This window comes from Condylura cristata, unplaced genomic scaffold, assembly GCF_000260355.1.
Source record: "Condylura cristata isolate star-nosed mole 26May11 unplaced genomic scaffold, ConCri1.0 scaffold00015, whole genome shotgun sequence".
Lineage (NCBI taxonomy): Eukaryota > Metazoa > Chordata > Mammalia > Eulipotyphla > Talpidae > Condylura > Condylura cristata.
In genome coordinates, this window is record NW_004567116.1 from 26,713,151 (window position 1) to 26,729,449 (window position 16,299).

A 16,299-nucleotide genomic window follows, 5' to 3' on the forward strand; every position below is an offset into this window, starting at 1 on the left:
TTCTTCACTTAATAAGAAAACTTGTCTAGAAGTGCCAAAATTTTTTTTTGACAGTCTAAGCCAGGTAGATTGCAAAGTACATTTACTTTACTATGCTATATTTTAGCTTAGACACATACTGATATAGGCAACATGAAGAAGAAAGTTACACATCTGTATGAATAATAAACTATTGCTTTTATTTTTGAAGAAGCACTACAAATGTTTCCTTTTTCTCATATTAAGCTGTATTTCTAAGCTTAACTAAGCTTTGTTTTCTCAGGATAAGATACAAATGATTTGTAATGTGTTGACAGTTACCAAGGAAGTGACTGAGTGTTGAAAATTACCAGGAAAACTGAATTTCATTAAGGATACAACTCACCTGAGCACCAAGGGTTATTGTCTGTTAATTTAGACTTTAGATTGTAGCACAAAATTTTAACATTGGTTTTCTCACCTGGTGAGTACATAGAGTACATACACTAAAATAAGAGGAAAAAGTTAGAAAAATAAAAGCTAGGAAAGTATGAGCATGTTTATATGGCCAGCAGAAAAGGATGACAAGAAAGTGAAAATACAGAAGTGAAGAGAATAACTGTGGAAGGAAGCTTCTTAGCCTAGAAGACAGGGCAGGAGAGAATTAGTTTTGATCAGATGAGATTACATGTCTCTCCATAACTGTACAAATCTTTTAAGTCTGGAGTCACAGTAGGAAGCTCGTATTTGATGCCTCTCACTGGGGCTAGTGTTGGGTAAGGGTTCTGAGTTTGCTCAAGGTTTGGTTAATAGTGAACAACATTTATTATCTTTTCCTTGTCTACTAAAATTTACCGGTATTTTCCGATTAATGTCAGCTACAGCATAAAGCTGGAATGACTAATGAACACATTAAGTCTGTTATTACCTAGAAAACTGGTGATAGGGGAGCTAATTGCTAATATTTTAGCAATTCACATAGGAATTTCAGCTCTAAAAGGAACTTTTAATAGTGAACAGTGCTACTTTAAAAAGCACTTCTGATAGATCACTCCAAAATTAATAGTATTTTGTTTGTATATTTTACAAGTGGAACATCTATCTAGACTTATGGCAATTTAAAATCTATAAAAATACCGAAGACTAGAAAACGGTTTTCTCTCATAAATCCTTTTACTACTTCTTACCTCATCTAATGGTTTATCTTCCAAAGCTGTCAAGTCAAGTAGTGGATTTTTCACTCCTAAGGAAACCATTGTTTTTAACCCTAGGAAATAAAGGGGAAAAGAGTTAAGGCTTTTTCTCAGAAATAAAAGAAAAAAATCATGAATAGCACCAATGATTAGAGAGTAGCAAAATAAAGCCCAGAATACATCTGGAATAAATAATTACCTTTTTCATCTATTTTGGCACATTCTGCAAAGAGGTCCTTTGACCCTGTATTCAGTCGGTCCCTGTGAAAATAATGGGACTGGAAAAAACGTGTCCAGAATTCCTTTTCTGTCATATTGTGGGGAACATTTTCTGCGTATTTCATTTTTACTGTGTGTGGGGAAAAAAAAAAAAGGAATAACAGTGCATATACCGAATACCCAATTTAAAAAAACTCTCAAATTAGAAAACTGAAATATAAACTAAAAGCAAAAGTCAGACTATGAACCTAATTCAGCTTTATATACTTTATGCATATAACTACTTAATTGCATATAAATGAAAGTTGAGAAATTAGGTGAGACACTACAAGCTCTTTAATCTTAATAAATCAGAAATAAAACCTTATTTGTCACCATGAGAATTAACTAATTTTAGCATCTTAGTAAAAACATCAAGAATTCTGGAGTCAACTCTGAATTTGCTTATATTTTCCTATTATCTATGTAGACACTCCACAGCACTGGATGTTAAAGAAATAAAGACATCAATACCCACTGAACTATCACCTTAGTACTCAAGAAGCTTATAGTCCAGTGAGATACACTGTTGAGAAAAGAGATGTCTTAAGCAGGAGCATGAGTTTAAAAATTTAACCCTATGTCTACTACTTCCTGTGCTTCCCTGGGCAAATTACTTCAGTCTCTATGTATCTTGTTTTCCTTATCTGTAGTATGAGGTTACAATAATAACAGTACTTAACTTCTCTGGGTATATGTGAGTTAATATGCATAAAGATCTTAGAATATTATATGGCACAAAGTAAACGCTTTATAACTAAGTTGTTATTATATCAGAAAGATATGAAAACAACTACATCATGATGTGATTACACTGAGGCAAATATAAGGCCTTACAGAAGGAAGTGTTGGAGGTCAGTATATACCACCAAAAGTCAGGGTTTTACAGAGGTGGCAACGAGGTAATGCTTTGGCTGAGTCCTATGGATAAAGGGGCAAGAGTGAAGAAATGGGCTTCTGCATAAAGTCAAGTGAGCACTATTCAGTCAGAAGAAAGGCTGAGGCAGAGACTCTTGACACTGGCTGTATATCATAAATCTCTAGGGTTGGTTTCTCTGCAAGGTAAATGTTTCATGGTTTAGGAAGGTCACTCTGAAAGCAGCATTAAGGATAACCTAAGTTTAGTGCTACAGAGAGGCTCATTTATTGATATCTCTTGGGTCTGTCATATTGCTCAGATATATTGAAGAATAAGTAAATTTAAGGGGGAAATGAACCACCAATGAAAAGGATGTTGAAATTAACACAGTATGCAATGATCACCTATTATTTACTGAACTCTTAGTATCTACCATATGTCAGGCACTGGATAAAATACTTTACATATTTATTGCACTTAATTAGGAATAAAGGTAAAGCCTTTTATTTTTTAATCAAAATATTACTGATAATTACTGAATAATCAAAATATTACAGTTTAAGTGGAAGAATTGGTTTTTCTTACCAGCTGGATAGGTCCTAAATATGGACTCAATGATATCAGAGGTTAAATTGTATCTCAGACCATTACATCCATCTGTTTGGGGCCGTACATCAGCCTAAAATAAAGACAATATTAAGGGATGACCATTATAATGTTGAGGGAAGATACCTAAACTCCCAATAGACACTGGTCAGGGGTGGAAAAAACAGACATTCTGAATTAATTAGAGAGATAGAGATTCAGTCCTCTCATCTCACTTTCTGGTATAAAGGGCTCAAAGAAGGCTGGTTTCAAATAATCTCAGTGACCTATAAAATTGGTTTCCTTGAAAATCCAACATGATAAAATAGGCATGCTTTATGTGTGGCCAATGCAGACAGCTATTGAAGATTTAACATAACACTAAAAACACTTAGAACAACTATAAACCTAGATTAGTAATTTAAATGTACTTTACTGACTTCTTTAGGAAAGGCCTTTTTTTTAAATCAATTCACTACTAAGCACCAAGAAAGATGCCAAATAAAAACTGATTTTCAAATTTTTGTTTATTGTATAATTACTGCTTGGGTTCCACCAAGTACATGCTAAGTAAATCCCACAGGTTAACTATTGCCAATTTATCTATCAGATATATTCTATAATCTTACAATGGTACAATGTGATGGTCATTATACAGCTAACTTTCCATTACCAGTAAAATATAGCAATCATAAAAAGGGTGTAAGTGCTAGATTTAAAAACTATTAGGATAAATATTAGTCCAGCTTCTAAGATTCTCTTATAGAAGTCCATTTTTCAGCATGTTTGCAAGTCCTAAACCAAGTGTAAAGAACAAGAAGACAACTAGTAAAAAAAAAAAAAAAAGAAAATTAAAAAAAACCCAAAAAACTATATACATTTTAAAAAGTCTAGAAAAATATCATAAATGTTCCATTAATTTGAGGAAACACTAAATTTTACAAAAGAAATGTTAACATACATATCAGGGTTTTCACCTTTTTCCCTTAAGAAATCTAGAAAAGCCACATACCAGAAATGCTGCAGAAATACCAACATCCTGTTTATGATTGGATGTAGAAGAACTCTCTGTTGCATTCACATTTAAACGATTAGCCCAGAATTCCTCAGCACTTATCACTTGACTCACAACAAGGTCTTTATAGAGCTGAAATAAAACAGGATCTTCTTGCAGCATTCTGGTGATAGAATATATTGAATATATTAAACTTCCAGAATAAAAAACCCTTTTGGTAATATTTTTGTCTTCACAACATGTAACACTGAAAACACACAACTTTCATTTTGTGATGACTGAGCAGCAGAGGTTATTTAGTTCATTTGTTAGTAGTAAAAAGCCAAAAAAAGATTTTTTTGATAGAAATACACAGAAATCTGAAGAAGACTATAATAAACTCTTTGAGAGCATGAATTTGGTCATATTCATCTCTTATGTACCCCAGAAATACAAGGCCATTGGGTCTGTATGACTGTATTCTCTTTTCATATTCTTTAAGTGAGTGAGAAAGAGAGGAGGTATATTTGAGATTTTCCAGCAACTAATTTTTCATGGTGACAAGCATGAAGTCATAAGCACAGATGGTTTGAAAGATAGTGGTGCTGGCATAATTCACCTTATCAGAAATCCACATTATTTAACAAGCTTTCTTACCTTTTTTACAATGTTTTCTTTCATATTCTTACTTTTTATTTTACAACAGTTTATTTTTACATCATTTTTTCCCCATCTCAACTGTAATCCCCGCGGGTTTCTCATCACCAACTCACCGTGTGCCATCAACATAATCCCGTGCACTTCCCCCCCCCCACTCACTCTTTTTAATATGTAAAAAGCACACACTCTTTTTTATATGTAAAAGTAACTTATGGGCCCTCCCTGGTGGTGCAGTGGTATAAAGTGCAGCACTGTGAAGCTGACAGAGGTTGCTCTGGTTCCCCACCCCGGAGGTGATACACAAGGCACAGCAGACCTCTCCTGTATTGCCCGCTGCTCCCCTCAGCAGTGTATATCATCAATCTGCCCATTCTGCTCCCCATTCTGCTTCTGCTGAATCCTCTCACCACCCCTGCACCTCTGGCCTGTAACCCAGTTCTATACGCATAAAAAAAAAAAATCTTAAAAAAAAAAAAAAGTAACTTATTTAAGTAGTTTCAAGGGGTCTTCATGATCTATCACTTTATAATTGTCTGAAACGACAAGTTTATGAGTCCTCTGAAGTAGATTTTCTACTTTTGGGTGGTTTCTTTATCTTTTTGGAGTTTGGAATCAGTTTATTTTAAGGTGGTCTAACACAACAGCCTGTTAACCTTCAAGAACTTTTTAAGATTTATTTATTCACACAGAACTGGGGTACAGGCCAGAGATGCGGAGGGTGATAGGATTCACCAGAGACAGAGCGGGGAGCAGAACAGGCAGATCGACTAAGTACACTGCTGAGGGGAGCAGCGGGAGGGCCAGGAGAGGTCTGCCCTGCAATGTGGTCACCTCCGGGGCAGGTGGGGATCAAACTCATGCAGAAGTGGCTTTAGCTTCTCAGTGCTGTGCTTTAACCTGCTGCGCCACCAGGGAGGGCCCCAAAGAACTTTCTTTTATGTCACAAACATACTTCTAAATGGGTTAGTATGTTCTCTGTGATGAGGACTGAGAAAAATGAAGGAGAGAAAAAAAAAATAAAGGTGATTAGAACCTTTGAATCTCCTAAATCAGATGTTAAGGCTTGAGGAAGTTAATTTAACTTAGGAGTTTATACATTCTCCTTTACTCAAAGCCAAACAGTTAGCAAGATGCTGAAAGTTGTGTACCTAACAGATAAGAGATAGCAAAACTCCTCTATTAAACCAGTGAAGCACAAAGGGAAAGTAACCAGCTATTATTCTACTAAAAGACTGGGAAGAATCTAATATTTCTTCAAAAGGCTATTCTTTCCCCCCTTTACCTGTTTTTCTCTTCTAGTTCTTTATTAGCTTTCCTCTTGAATTTAGGCAGCAGCTGCTGAAGAAGATCTTTCACTGCATCTCGCTCTTTCACTGCTGTGCTTTCATTGGAAAAATGGAAGTTAGTTGTGTCCCCTGCATGCAGGACCAGCTGAAGTTGAATTTTAGCTTTTCCTTCTGGACTGATTTTCTGGCCTAAAAAGAAGCGTGAGGCCAATTAGATGAGGACACTTACACTGTGGAAACTGCCATCTAACAGAATACTTCTCTTTCCAGTAGATTCAGGATTCCTTTGGGTACTGTACCAATTTCCATGCTCCTGTAGATATGCATTCTTTCCAAATAATCCCATGTAATCTGAGCATGTTCAATAAAGTCAGTACTAACATTATTTCCTTCTTCTGAATCCTTTTTGTATGGCATTTCTCACCACTGCTTCTACCTCTAGGTTACTAGAAGGATTTTCATTTCCACTCAACAGGAGCAGATCTCTCTGTAAGGTTTTCTAAGTAGCCAACTAAGAGTTCTGAATACACTTTGAACAGATGTCTCCCAATTACTATTAATGAAAATGATTAGTTATGATTCAAAAACTCCAAACCAGTCCACTTACCTTTTAAATGCAAAGGAAAATAAACAATTTTACATTTGAGGTATCTGGTGTCAACATTTTAATCAAAAATAAAATTTAGAATCATTAAAAGACAGACAACCTGATCCAATGGCTTTCTTAGGTGATTGAACAGGAAGCAAACATTGCTACCTATATTAATTGTTGCTGAAAGTGTTTAACTTAAGTACAATGAAACCTGTAAAACTGACTTTCAGGTATTTTTTTATTTTTCAATATTTAAGAAATATAGGTATACAAGAATAAATCAAGGTCTTGAGGAGACAATGAGACACAGTAGAAATGCATGGTATTTTTGTAAGCCTATACTCTGAAAGAGATGACAACCAGATACACAAAACTAGATTAGTGGCCTCCCCGGTAGTCTAAGGGTTAAGTCTCAGTGATAACATCCTCTAGCACCTGAGTTGGATCCCCAGTCAGGGAGCCAATTCACTGGGCGCAACAGACCTCTCCTGTCTCGCCTGCTGTTCCCCTCAGCAGGTATTTCAGTAAATTTGCCCATTTTACTCCCTACTCTGTCCCTCATGAATCCTTTCCTGCTCCAGCACCTCTGGCCTATAACTCAGTTTTCTACTAAAAAAAAAAAAAAAAAAACCAAACCAAAACAAAACAAAAAACCCAAAACCCAGAAACAAAACCCTCACCAAACCTAGACTGGATACTGGTTTTAAAGAAAAACACAGCTATAAAAAACATTATTAGGAGAGCTAGAAAATGTAACAATGGTCTGGATCTTTATTATTAGTATTTTCTTGGTGTGCTATGTCAATTTATACATACATAGAAAGCAACTGTATGCAAAACAGTTAACATATAGCATCATACCATTCTTTACATATTTCTGTAACTGAGATTTTCACAATAACTTGTGGTTAGGAATGTCAAAACACACCTACAAAGGAGAATTTATGTTGTTAAAAAGTAGCTCATGGAAATAGGAGTGTTTGTTTTTTTGAAAAGAGAAACAGGTGGAGGACCTCTGACCCATAACGGGTGATCCGTGGGTGAATATACTGCTTATGGCTCTCAGGCCAAACCAACCCACTAACCCTTTAAATAGAAACTTTCTCAGTAAAGATGCTGCTTATAAACCAGCACCTTATAAGAAATAGCTTACTGTTCAAAATAGCAATTTATATCATCATCAATCTGTTTCACTACCACATTCCTCAGAAAAATAGAAACAAAAATCTTAACTTCTTTCTAGACACTTTTTTAAAAATTAGTGTCATCCTTGCTCTTTCCTAAATCTTTCCTCTCAGAGGCCTACTTCCAGAGTTTTTTTACTAGCTAAAATGCTTAAGATGCTCATTTTCATCTTAATAAATTATTGAACACTTTTAATAACTTCTTTCAGAAACTGAATTCTTTCAAATATTCAAAGTAAAATGAAAACTGAGCTGGCATAGATTTAGATTTGGATATGCACTTTCCTCCCCAATGATCAAAAGAACTGTTAAGTTAGGAAACAGGCATTTCTTTATTGCATGTTGTGGGTGTAACAGTGTGTATTTTGCAAAGTTAGCTTCACTTTTAAAAGAAATGCAAATAAAAGCAGTTCCTAAGTTATGAGTGCACTGCTGCTAATTTGCAAGACTCAATCTGACAATGTGAGTGAGGCTTATGTCTACAGAAACAAAGTTTTAAAAGGAGATTAAATCATCAGGACAGTGGACAAACAAGCAGCTAGCTTAAGCTGTATTTACAAATTATGGTAATTTTTAAATAGTATTTCCTTTTGAAAATTAGAAGTCTAAGCTATTTCAGTTGAGAAAAGTGAGGATTTTGGTCATTTCCAGCAACAAAGTACAGCTAAGTCCTTAAGGCAGAAAATAAATGAATCCATATTAATGGTCATAATTAAAATAAAATTTGTCAAATATTTAACACTTTTACTTAGGTGAACCGGAGAAATACCTTTTGGAATGAGGTTCTAAATACCAAGTTTCACTTGCTAGTTTTAATCACAAATACCATACTCTCTGGGTAATAAATTCAAAGTAATCTTGAAAATTTGGAAAGAGAAAGGGGTTTTGATTTTAGCTTTCATATGTCAAAGCTTAAAAAACAGGTATCAAAAAATATTTTTTCTCATTGTATTGAGGAAATAGCTCTGTCCACAAATATTACTTTGTAGATTGTGTCTCTCACTTGAGGACAGCCATTTCTGCTAGATACAGTGCACTATGCTGACCTGTATCCAGTTAAAAATATTTATGTTCTCAAAAAAAACCCACAAAAACCAAAACAAAACAAAACAAAATTTATGTTCTGCAGGGGAAGCAGAGGGAAAGGGGTTAAACAGGGGAAGGAAGAATATAAAGGACTGGAGAGATGGATCATGACTGCTATGGTGGTGAAAGAACTATGGGCATACCACCTGAAGGGAAAAAAATCAAACAATGTTCAAAAATTAACAATGACGTCATTAAAAAAAATTTATGTTCTGTATTTTCCCATTGCATTCAGTATATTGAGCCTATATTCTCAACAGAGAATGGTTATATAACTAAAGATTAATTAAACAACTAGTTTAAATGTTACAATTTTATTAAAGGACATTTAGGCATCATCTATCAATATTTTAAATGCACGAACTGTTTAAAACATTAAGTCCATGCCAGAGATGTATTCCATATACAAAAACCTCACAAAAATATTATTGTACAGATCTATACTGCAATGTGGTTTCAGTGGCATATTATATAACTCTTAAAAGGAAATGTGGAGATCTTTCTATGAGATAGAATTGCATAGGTAAAGTTGTATACACCATTAAGCAGAAAAGACAGATTTTAGAGTAATACGTATTCAATGATTGTATTTTGTAATTATTACTGTGTGATTGACTTTTTAGATATAATAACAAACCCATAAAGACTGTATAAGCAATCGTCCTACAAAATTATTAATAGGTAAGATATATATCAAACCTTAGTGTAGGTGACTTACATTTAATATCTGCATACATATGGCTGATTGTAAATCTATCTTTGCCTTCAGGTGCCCAAGCAATTCTTTCTGCCATGAGATACAGTGCTCCATCCTGCTTCTTCTGACGCACCTTCTTTACAATTAGCAAAACTTCTTCAGATGATGTTGCCATAATGGCTAGATGTTGCTAATAGAGATAAAAAGATTTCACATTCAAAGTTGTGATTTGCCGACTTTTAGAATTTCTTCCAAATCTACAACTTAAACTGTAGCAAATTTGTAAGAAAGGAAAGTCTCTGCTCTAATTCAAAACTGAAGATAAAATCATTGGCATTATTTCTTTGAAATTAAATTTACTTTTGTTCATACCAGAGGTGTGAATTTACACAGCATTCACAGGTTATAATATTTGCCAGTGTTTCTATTGTTTTAAAGATTTATTTATTTATATATACAGAACTGGGTATAGGCAGAGGTGCGGGGGCTGAGAGGATTCTGCAGAGTCAGAGTGGGTAGCAGAAAAGGCAGAATGAAACACACTGTTGAGGGAGCAACAGGCGAAGACAGAAGACCCATGCCATGTGGGTCACCCCCCTGGCCAGGGATTGAACTTGTGCTGCAGTGGCTGCAATAGCTTCATAATGCTGTGCTTTAACCCAGGGAGGGCCCTTACTTGTGTTTGTAAACCATTTCCACATATGCTAATTAGAGAATTTCCAATTTATTTTTACTTTCTTGCTATATTCTCAAGCCTTGTATCTTGTTTACAAATAAGTGGTTGTTAATCTATAACGAGAATTATAGAACTTTACAATTACACAGGACCTTCTGGAATAATTCAAATTTGTTTCAACTGAAATTTAAAGAACCACTTGCAGACCTAAACCTATACCATTTTCAGAATTTTGGTCTAAGGTTCTTCCTGTTTATTTGGAATGATAATTCGTAACACATCAAATGCTACTTCCCTCATTTTCTAACAAGCCAACGTCTTGAATCACCCAGCTTATCCTGGCTAAGATTCACCTTTATATGGTTAACTGTAATGTAGGGATAGTCCAGACTTCCCACTTCTCCCCAATACTGGGAATATTAAATATTCAACTCAAATCATTTCTGGAGTATAAAGCTGCAGGGGACTTTGAGGTTGTCTGGGTTCAACAGCAAAGATGCACTACTGATGTCTACCTTAGGCTGGAATGGGGTTAAGTAGAAACACAAATGTTACATATATGCCAGTGCTGGTAAGGTTATGATTTAGTTTTTATTTTATTTAAAAATCTCATTTTAAAATTTTACTTCTTCAGGTTACAAAGCACAATTTTGTGAAATCAGCAAATTTAGGTGTCATCAGACTTAGATTTTCCCTGAACAAACACATGAAGCTTTCTGAAACATTTTTCTCTTGAGGTTAAAACAAATAGGTACATGGGCCCTCCCTGGTGGTGCAGTGGGTTAAAGCACAGCACTAAGAAGCTAAAGCTACTTCTGCATGAGTTTGATTCCTGCCTGCCCCAGAGGTGACCACATGGCGCTGCAGACCTCTCCTGACCCGCCCGCTGCTTCTCGATCTGCCTGTTCTGTTCCCCACTCTGTCTCTGGTGAAGCCTCTCACCACCCCTGAGCCTCTGGCCTGTACCCCAGTTCTGTATGTACAAATAAATAAATCTTTAAAAAAACAAAAACAAAAACAAATAGGTACACTATGGGATGTGCCACTAGCTATTAAAAATAATTAGCCTTTCTATTCTCCTTTTAGAGGCCTAATGGAAAATAAGCATTACTAAGAGTGATAGGCATTAGTAATGGGAATCCCATTCCATTACCCCACAGCCTAAACATCAATTTTCTTAATTTTGAATTATGCTTATTTGTATCCATGTTCCAAGCATGATCAGGAAGTATATCCAGGTAAATTATCTGATTGTTCACATGTCACTGAAAATATTTCTCCCTACTTTTTATAATAGCTATAATTTTATTTTATTTTTTAAAGATTCATTTATTTGTGCATACAGAACTAGGGTACAGGCCAGAGGTGCAGGGGCGGTGAGACGATTCACCAGAGACAGAGTCGGGAGCAGAACAGGCAGATCAACAAAGTACCCTGCTGAGGGGAGCAGTGGGCGGGTCAGGAGAGGTCTGCCGTGCCATGTGGATCTCCTTCCAGGCAGGTGGGGATAGAAATCATGCGGAAGTGGCTTTAGCCTCTTAGTGCTGTGCTTTAACCTGCTGCACCACCAGGGAGGGCCAACAGCTATAATTTTAGTATTTATACACTATATATGATGAGTTAAAATTCTTAATATGTAGTACCAATTTTTAACCAATTTGTTTTTTTTAGGTCCTTCTAAGTAGATTACAAGGTTATTGCCATTTTATAAATTTGAAAACCACTGTTTTAAGTCCATTTAATGACATGAGAAAATACACCGTTAAGTGATAAAAGTGAAAAAAAAAAAAAAAAGCAAATAGATTGATTCCACATTCTTAAATTTAAAAACATCTATCTAGAATTTATTGCTTTATTATATGTGCCAGACATTAGGCTAAGTTTTTTACTGGCACCATCTCATTCAATTCTCAGTTAACAATCTTGAGGTAGGTTCTATTAATAGCTCCGTCCTGCAGATGAAAGAAACAAGACTGTGAGAAATCAAGATGCTTTCCCAAAGCATTAAGGAAGTAGTAGGCCTGGATTTGAATCTGGGTCAGCCTGACCTTGGAGTTCCACTATGCTGTGCTGGCAATATGTATAATCCCAGAGTTATCAATAGGTGATAGAATTACAGATGATCTGAATGCTCGTTTTGATTTCTGGGTTATCTATAATATGCATACTGTCATGAGAAGAGTAGATAAAATTTAAGTGTCTTCCTATGAGTTTATTCCCTATCATGTTTGTAAGAATATGGGAAAGCATCAGGGACACTCATATGGGTAAAAATGAAAACAACTTATTTCGAACTTCTATAATACACGTATACCCTTTGGATTATATTTTACTTAGTAAAAAAAAAAATTACTTCATAAAAAAATCTTATAACATCTATGGAACAATAAAATACCTTAACATTTTCAAATAATTATTATGAGCACATTACTATAAAATAAAAACCTTATTATTTATGTAAAATACTGCATATCATACAAACCACATTTTAGGAAACATGAATTAAATTCTGAGGAAGAATGGGGTGAGAAGCAAGGCAAGTAGTTAATTATAGGAAAACTTTTAAGTATGTTCACAGGTGGAGGAAGAGCAGTGGGCAAGGACAGTCTACAGTAAAGTCCCCAATAAACTGGGCTTATAGCCAACAAATGGGAAGTGTTACCTTTGCAAAAGAACAAATAACATTTTTGATTTAGAAAGGTAAGAAAGAAAAGATGAGTAAAGGGAAACTATAAGGTAGAAAATAAGTTAGACTGACAGACTGATTACTGGAGTCAGTTTCTTTCAACCAACTGGGAAGAGCACAAATCTCATATAACATGGAAAACCTATGTATACTAAAACTATAGTTAGAGGAACTTTAAAACTTAAACTGGAGATAAGTTTATTGCATGTTAGATAGGACTGGTCAACTGTTTCATGCTAATTTGCTTGGCAAACTTTCCAGATCTGTAGCATCCTCTGCTAAATGTACAAAGACCAGTTTTAAGAAGTTTAATAGAACCAGTGGGGTTATCTTACAATGATTTTCGTGAGCTCCAGGTTTTTCTTGAAAGAGATTTTGTGGGTGACAAACATTTCTCAGTAGAACTCTATGTAAAGTCTATAGATTGTTTCATTTACAAAAATATAGGTGCAGTTACATTTAAACAAAGTGGCTAGGCAAAAACTTAGTTTTCGCTTTCCTTATTTTATTTATGAAATATTATGCCACAGATTTCTTTAAATAGCAAGATCCTCCAGCAAAGGTACTATTCATTTGCAGTTAAAAGGTGTGGCTGAAAAAAATTCCAACTTTATTAAATTAAAAATAAATGTCAGTTTATAAAAAAACTACAGCTGAATGTACATGCCTTACAATGACTTTCCGCCTTGCCCCTTCTCTTGCCATCAATTCACTCTTATTTTTTCACTATCACTTTATTTTTGGCCTCCTTTAATTTTCAGTTACTAGGCAAGGTCTCCTATCCTCTCCACAGCACTTACCACAACTAATTTATTTTTATGAATACTATCTTAATGTCTGTCTCCCTCGGCAGACTATAAGCTTCATAAAGAGGGCAGGGGCTCTTGTGTGTCTTCGTTGAAACACAGTATCCAGCAGCATGATTTGACCTATTGCAAGAGTGCAATAAAGATCTATGAATCTAAGACCTTTATTGTTAAATAGAATTTTGCTAAGATACAGGAAACCCTTGTGCATACATTCTCAGCTGAACTCTAGGAAGCACCACAGCTCTCACTTCAAAGATTGTAACTTCTGGCTTATAACAGCAATTGAAGGAATTTGAAACTGTTTAGAAATATTTAAATACTGCATCTTTGTTTTCCCATTGCCTACATCCCCTTCTAGTATGCAGAAATAAAGTGAAGGGGAAAATGCCTAAGTGAAGGACTTAGAGAGAGAGAGAGAGCAGCCATATCTGCCAGCATACAAAATGGAGATATGGAATGCTGCGTGACATCAGGCAATCCAAAAACATTTAAACAATTCAGCACTACAGCGGGTAAGACCTTGGAAGTAGGCAAAAAGGGTGACCAAAATGTAGTTACAGGGTACTTACAATGACAAGATTTAAAAGGGAATAACTAATGCAGAAATTTTAAAATGAACACTTTCTCACTGTGCAGGGAGAGGCAGAGAAGGACAATTCAAAAGGAAGGGGCAAGATAAAGGGAATGTGTGCTCCTACTCACTAATACTGCATACTGACAAGAGTATATTACCAAAATTGAGGAAAAAGCAGTAAGCTAGGGAAAGGGGAAAGGAAAGGAACTATTAGATAGATGCCTGGCATTGCCACACTGAAAGAAGGAAAGAGGGAAAAGAAGATCACAGATACCTTTATCATTAGTATTCATGAGGTAGGAAACAGTAGTCAAAAGCAGGAAGCAAAAGTAGACAAGCTTCTTATGGTAGGGGAAAAACAACATACATGGCACACAGAACAGGAGGCCATAAGGCGGGCAGACAGACCTGAGTGGGAAGAGGTAAGTCCTGAAGGCAGTACATACAGAAAGCATTACAAATGACTGGAGGTGATCACTTGATTCATTACTATTAGCTGACTCCTGTATTTTCCCCAATCTTCCTAAAATTTTTCATTTTGCATGGGTTATTTTTTTTACATTTGCAATGCCATATGTATTTACTATTACTAGAAGCAAAAAATCAGCTTGGTGTACTACTAAATGTTGGTTGATGGGCAGAGATTAGGTTTAAGGAATCAAATTATTTCTTTTTTCTTCAAGAGGGACTTGGTGCTGCTAAAAGGTACAAAGTTCCCTCTCTGCAGAGCCCAGTCTTTCTGGTAGCCTGATACCAGAGGTTATCTCCCCTGCTGTTGTAGTGACCTTTCCAACTCAACTCTTGTAGTTTTGACTTTTACAAATCTCCTGGTGGGTAACTTTGGTTTATTTATCAAAGCCCAGTAAGATTTTCAAATTATGTGCGAAGAGGGAATGCTAAGTGGTGAGGCTTGGCCCTCCCAAATTCAATTCCGCAAGAGAATGCTGTTTTATATTGGGATCCCCAATAATAATGCATGGGAAGAACTTGTTAAAAACCTTTTTTACAGGCACTACTTAACTTCATAATATATTTCAACCTACTTAGTTTTGCATGTCTTTAAAATAGGGTCTTCTGGGCCCACTCTGGTGGCCCAAAGAGTTAAAGCACAGCACTAGGAAGTGATCAGCAGCCACTGCAGCATGAGTTCCATTCCTGGCCTGGGAGGTGACCCACATGGCATAGCAGACATCTCCTGTCATGCCGCTGCTCACCTCAGCAAGTATTTCAATCTGCCTGTTCTGCTCTCTACTCTGTCTCTGGTGAACCCTCTCACCTTCCCCACCCTGGCCTGAACCCCAGTTTTTGTATGAATAAAGTATTTTTTTAAATTAAAAAAAAAAAGAGGTCCTCTAATGAGGAAGTTTATTTTTTTTAAATCTCTTTCCCTTCCCCTCACCTTATAGTCAATAAAAAATGCTTAAAAGTTAATCCCATACATCTCATCAATTTAATTTCTGTGGACATCGAGGGATTCATAAGTGGTATGTGTTGCATGTGTGTGCAATTAATTATTTCCAGTCATTACAGGTCAATCGAATCTGTCTACTGACCAAAATTTGGGGTGAACTGGCACGTGTTAGCAAAGTTTTAAGAGAGGCAAGACTGACAGGCAAGACAAAATGTGAGCGGACACGAAGCGTTTCTATTAAATCGAAAGACTGAACGGCACATTTCCTAACGGGAAAAGGCTCGTCTGCCCAGGAGAGGCCTTCACTTCCTTCATCCTAATGAATCAAGTCTGATCATGGCTTTGGGTCAGTCCTCTGAGCCCTTCCTCTCAGTGAACGGGTAGGTTTCCTATAGGTAAGTAGATCAGGGGGTTTCTTTTCCCTTGCTTCAGGATAATAAAGGGGTACCAAGACCGCAGACTTGGAAGCTGTGGCGACCGCGACAGGGGGGCAGGGAAAAGAGGCATAAGCCGCGCGGTCCCGCGGCCCCCGGGCCTGTCAGCTCTTCACTCACCCACCCAACTACCCACCCCCATTCTTCGGTCTAAACTTACCAGGTGGGAGCTACGACCCTAGGCAGAGATCACGTAAGTGGGCTGGGTTGGGCTGAGTTCCACTAAGCTTCTTACTGATGCTGCCGGGAAGAGACCGAAGCCCAGCGGCCGCCGCCGTCGCCACCGCCTCTGTTACTGGGGGGTCTCGCCTCCATCGCTGGCTGCGAGAACTCTGAGGGCACGTGACCGGAAGTGCC

The 16,299-nt window shown here is 36.5% G+C and overlaps 1 protein-coding gene across 1 annotated transcript in view; it reads right to left on the minus strand.

Annotated features, from left to right (window-relative positions):
- GTF2H1 (general transcription factor IIH, polypeptide 1, 62kDa) overlaps positions 1-16,239 on the minus strand; it is a 29,723-nt gene extending 13,484 nt beyond the window's left edge. The window contains exons 1-7 of the mRNA XM_004682999.2: positions 16,103-16,239; positions 9,374-9,542; positions 5,790-5,982; positions 3,866-4,031; positions 2,854-2,947; positions 1,351-1,500; positions 1,146-1,225 (exon numbers count right to left, since the gene is read on the minus strand). Of these exons, the coding sequence (XP_004683056.1) occupies positions 1,146-1,225; positions 1,351-1,500; positions 2,854-2,947; positions 3,866-4,031; positions 5,790-5,982; positions 9,374-9,527 (837 nt within the window). The 5' untranslated portion in view covers positions 9,528-9,542; positions 16,103-16,239. The remainder of the gene's footprint in view (positions 1-1,145; positions 1,226-1,350; positions 1,501-2,853; positions 2,948-3,865; positions 4,032-5,789; positions 5,983-9,373; positions 9,543-16,102) is intronic.
- Between the last annotated feature and the right edge of the window lie 60 nt (positions 16,240-16,299).